This window comes from Capsicum annuum, chromosome 5, assembly GCF_002878395.1.
Source record: "Capsicum annuum cultivar UCD-10X-F1 chromosome 5, UCD10Xv1.1, whole genome shotgun sequence".
In the NCBI taxonomy this organism is placed as follows: domain Eukaryota; kingdom Viridiplantae; phylum Streptophyta; class Magnoliopsida; order Solanales; family Solanaceae; genus Capsicum; species Capsicum annuum.
The window spans coordinates 5,898,551-5,903,955 of NC_061115.1; the positions used below are offsets into that span (position 1 = coordinate 5,898,551).

The 5,405-nt window shown below is 26.8% G+C and overlaps 1 protein-coding gene across 1 annotated transcript; it reads right to left on the bottom strand.

The window, feature by feature from the left end:
* Positions 1-3,824: 3,824 nt before the first annotated feature.
* On the bottom strand, positions 3,825-4,333 carry LOC124898683 (monothiol glutaredoxin-S1-like). The gene has a single exon (XM_047412444.1). It carries the CDS (start codon positions 4,190-4,192, stop codon positions 3,884-3,886), a length of 309 nt encoding a protein of 102 aa, XP_047268400.1. The 5' UTR covers positions 4,193-4,333; the 3' UTR covers positions 3,825-3,883.
* Between the last annotated feature and the right edge of the window lie 1,072 nt (positions 4,334-5,405).

Here is a 5,405-nt window from a genome sequence, read left to right on the forward strand (position 1 = left end):
TAGATTTGGGCACATATCATTATCAGTCTTTATTTCTTCATTTTTTACTAGATATTTTGCTATATAATTTTCTTCTTGTCCTGTATTCAAGAGTATTAGATATTCTTTTTCATTTATTTTTCCTGTTATGTAATATTGGTTTAAATTACTTATTGAATTTGTTTCATAGCTTGTTCTTTTTTATGAGCTTGATGATTCTGGTTTTTCATTAGCTATTCTTTTTGTTGTACTTATTCTATCATTTATTATTTCTAAATTTTCTTCTGTATCTATGTCTCTATAGCTATAATCGTTATAATCTATTGTTTTTATAATTTGTTCGAATGGGCTTTCTATTCGTATTTTGTTAATCTTATTTTTTCCTGTTATTTTATGTTTTGTTGTTAATACATATAAATTTTTACATCTTGCTGTAAATATTTTACTTCCTGGGGTTAATTCTATTCCTGATATTTTCCAATATAATACGAGTGATTTATCTATATTTCTATCTGTTACTGCTACTGAATAATTTGCACTTATTATAAATTTAAATTTTTGATATATTAGATTTCCTTTTACGGCAGTTATTATGCTTTTTTCTATAGGTTTTATAATTCTATCATCTGCTAAATATAATTCTATTGGTGTATCTATTCCTTCTCTAAAACATGCTTTTATTAGTATCTCTGTACCTCCAAGGTGTACATATTTTATTGGATCTCCTTTACTTTTTATATCATTTATCTCTTTATTAATTATTCTTTTTGTTACTAGTGGTATACTAGCTTTGCCTTTTGCATATCTGCAGTCTATTACATGTTCTTTTTGGCATACTACATAATATTCATCCTTTTTCCTAGTAAAAATATTTTTTATTGTTGGTATTTTAAATATTTTTTCTACATTTAAATCTAATTCTTTTCCTTTAATTTCATCAAATATGCTACTGTCAAATATTATTTTTTGTTCCGTTTCTTCATCATTTAAATATTCTTCCTTTGTTATTATTTTTATATCTTCTTCAGTCATTTGATTCATCTATTTCACTATCTATTTCATTATCTGTTTCGTTTTCTGAAATTTCATATATACTATCCTCACCTTCTAATTCATAATCTATATAATCTATCTGCATATATTCTGTATTATCTATTTTTATTTCTAATATTTGTTTATTTTTTGAATTTTTAGGTAATTTACAATCTCTAGCTAAATACCCTAACTTTCCACAATTATAACAAGTACATTCTTTTATAGATTTCTTCTTTCTATATGGTCTTTTATATTTATAATTTTTTACATAATATCTTTTTCTTGGTTTCTTATATTTGTATTTTGATTTTTTATATTTCTTATATTTCTTATGTCTTTTTCGTTTCTTATAATGTCTTTCTTCACATCCAAATTGGGGTGCTATTTTATTTTTGCAACATGCTAAATTTCTTATTAATGTTTTTTCCATTTTTAATTCTTTTCTATATTTTTCACATAAGTTTCTATACCATTGGTGTAAAAATTTTATTCTTGCTCCTAACGTATCTACTATTTTTGCTTCTTCCCAACTTTTTATTATTTTTGAACTAAGTGGCTCGGGTAATTTATTAAAATATAATTTTCTTATCTCTTTACTTTCTTCTATACTATATGCTCCTTTATAATAATATTCTTTAAATGCGCAAGTATATTCATCATATAACACATATTACATATTTCTAATTTTAACATTAAGTTTCTATTTGTATCTTTTTCTTCATCTTGTTCTTCTTCTATTGTTGTCGTACTACCAAATTCATCTTTTATAGCTGTTTCATATTTTTTTAATAGTTCTATAGGTGTTAGTTTAGTTGTTGTTGATGATGTTCCTTCTATAGGTTTATTAGTTCTTAATACTTTCTTGTTATTTTCAGTTAAATTTGAAAACCATAGTTTTACTGATCCTATTAGTGTTCTCTCTATATATTCCGGTGCATCTGTTATATTTATATTATTATCTAATAATTGTTTTGTCATATATCCTATCCATAATTGTATTGTTTTTTCTGTATCTATTACACAGTGTAGGTCTAAAAAGTTATGATTTTTATTAATTGTTTGTTTTGGTATCCATTTGTCATATTCATTATATTTTTTAAACTTATCCTTATAATATATAGGTTTTCTTATTTCTGTTGTTTTAGGTATTATATTTTCATCTTCTTTTTTATCAAGAGTATTTATTTCTGTGTGGGTACTTTCTAAGTTTTCCTCATTAATTACTTCTTGTTTTTCATTGATTTCTAAATTTTTTGTATTTGTTAATATTTCTGTGTATGTTTCACTATCTTCTCAATCATAATTATCTGTCTCTTCAACGTCTATATTATCTATTTCTAATTCTTTGTTTTTTATTTCTAATTTTTCCTTAAATTGATTTATGTCGTTTAGTAATTTTTGTTCTCTATCTTTTTCTTCTTTTTCTTTTTGTCTTTGTTCATACAGTTCTTTTAACATTTGTAGTTCTTTTTCTAATTCAGCAATCCTACTATTTTTAGTTTCTTCTATTTTTCGTATTTCTTCCATAGTTTGTTGTTTTATTTTTTCTATTTCCTTTTTCCTATCTATCTCTTCATTTTCTTTTTCTATTCTTACCATTGCTGTCAATTTATCTTCTAATTTTAATTCTTCTTTTTCTAACATTAGATATAAATGTTCACCTATTTTCTTATATCTTCTTCCTAGATTAGAAAATACTATTTTTATTTTTGATCCTTCGTGGTTTTCATATATTTTTTCATCTATTATAAATTCTTCTTTGTTCATTTTATTGTGAATAGTTCATGTTGATATATATATTCTAAACTATCTATTTGTGATTCTAATTTTGATATTTCATCTTTTTGTGTATTTATTGAGTTTTTATTAACTCCGGCAAATATATTATAATGTAGTCTTTCTATTCTTATTTTTAATTCTTTACGTTTTTCAGAATTAATTTGTTTTAATTCTTTGTATTGTTGTACTTTATTCATTTTAAATTATATTTATAATATCTTGGCGGATATCTAAATCTAATTTTATTATAATTAGGTAGTATGTGTTTCATTCTTCTAGATTTTAAATGGATTATTAATTTTGATTCAATACTAGATATTAATGTAATTAAGTAGGCTAATCTTTGTGGATTTTCTTTTATTTTATTTAGACTTATATATTCTGAATAATTACTAATTAAAGATTCTTTAATTTTTCTAAAAGCTTCTCCATTTTTAAATGGTCTTCACATAATTAATTTAATAATTTATAGGTAAATTCTAATAGCTCTAACATATATCTCACTTCCGTATTTTTTGAATTACTGGGCTCTGATACCAATTGTAGGGGGGTGCGGATATGAAATAGATTTATTAGGTCTCTTATGTAATAATAAATTTATTGTCAAACCTCCTAGACTTGCTATATATAGCTAGTCATTATTGATTTACTCTATACCCAAATTGCATTAGCCCTAATGAGCAATTGGTTAAGCTTTCCCCTCACATTAAGTCAAAAATTGAAGGTTGAAAAATGAAAAAAGTAACATAAAATATTCAAAAGGCCATCCCAAACTATATACTATTATATATTATGTATGTTATTTGATCTACCACAAATTGTAGTATAGGATATTATTAATGTCTTAGATTGAAGCGTAATTTAAATATTTCTGTAGTTTTTCATGTCATCAACTTTGAGCAAAGCAAAATCCACACGAGATTATTAAAAGAAAAAACTAGAAAATATGACCAAAGTATTAACTTTTATTTATTGATACATCAAGAAGCAACATGTGTGAGAGAAAACAAAATGATTCTCTTATGTAATAATAAATTTATTGTCAAACCTCCTAGACTTGCTATGTATAGCTAGTCATTATTGATTTACTCTATACCCAAATTGCATTAGCCCTAATGAGCAATTGTTTAAGTTTTCCCCTCACATTAAGGCTCATTATCTCGTTTGCACCACCAACTAACTCTTTCCCTATAAATATTGCTGGTACACTTGGTTGACTCCCTAGTTCTATCAGTGCCTTCTCTATTTGCTTCCCATTTGGATGCGTATCGAGCTCATAAACTGTAGGGTTTGCACCAAAACTATGAATTAGGGTCTCGATGGTATGAGAAATGCAACAACTACTCTTGGTGAATATCACCACCGCGCTTGATGCTCCCAACTTCATCACCATATCCATGTTTAAACAACTTCAAGAAATTGAATGTTTGGTTAAATGTCAAGATTTGAATCTTTTAGTGGAGATAAAAGAAGTTGTGATGGCTAAAGGTTTGTGAAGTGAAGTGAATTTGAGGTTCGATTTGTTATTGAGAAACTTGAATCTATCTTGAGGCTATATATAGAGGCAACAATGTTCTAAAAATAGTGAACATTTCTAATTAGAACAAGTTGGATATATCTAGATTTTTCTTGATCACTAGTATGATAAGGGCATGCATGCCTTATCTACCTTTAAAATATTCCCAGAACATTAGTGTTGCACTTCAAAGTACATAGAATGCCCTCTTGAAAACAATGTATCTTCTAAAGGAACAAAAAGAAGGGGAGCCTTGGGTCAACAATGAAGTTATCTCTGTCTGACATATAGGTCCCAGTTTGAGCAGTGAAAGAAACCACTAATGTTTACATAGGGTTTGTCACACCCTTTTTTCACTCGAAGGATCAGAGTCGAAGGGTTTTTTCAATTAAAGTGACGGTTATTGAATAGGGATTATTTTATTTATAGAGTCGCCACTTGGAATTGAGTTATGGTGTTCCAAGTCACCTTTTTGATTCCCTAATCAAAAGGAAATGACTCTTTGTTGGTCTGCGAAAACAGAAGACCGGGTAAGGAATTCTGTTGACCGAGGAAGGTGTGAGGCACCCCTCGAGTCCCGTGGTTCTAGCACGGTCGCTTTTATTGACTTATACTTAACTAAAACTATTTTTGATAAATTATGTTAAGGCCTAAATTCATTAATTTTTTATTAAACTAAAACTATTTAAAACTTTTGTATTAAACTAGTGAAAATTAATTTTAAGACAATCTTTGCCGCAGTGCAATAGTGCATCCTCAAATTATTTTAAATGTCTCAGAAAGATGCGTACGCCGCATTCTAAATCGAGACAAATATTTTAACTTGCCTAAAAAAATTTACCTAACGGTAAAGGTATTAATTTGTCTTTTATAAACTCGAAATAATCTATCTTTCTATTTTTATTCTTTTCACTCTTTATTTTGCAACAAGTTTTGAATTAATTCCCAACTCGTTTCGCTCCTTTACAAATATGATTTTTCCTCACCTTTCTTTTATCATTTGTGACGGGTGTTAAATAAACCCACAATGAACGAAGAAATAAGCAAATGTTTTACATTCAATAATTTAAATAAAATTAAATAAACAGTATAGAAA

What these genes read in the sequence shown, in the direction of transcription:
- LOC124898683 (XM_047412444.1), bottom strand. Translation starts at nt 4,192, where the DNA reads ATGGATATGGTGATGAAGTTGGGAGCATCAAGCGCGGTGGTGATATTC.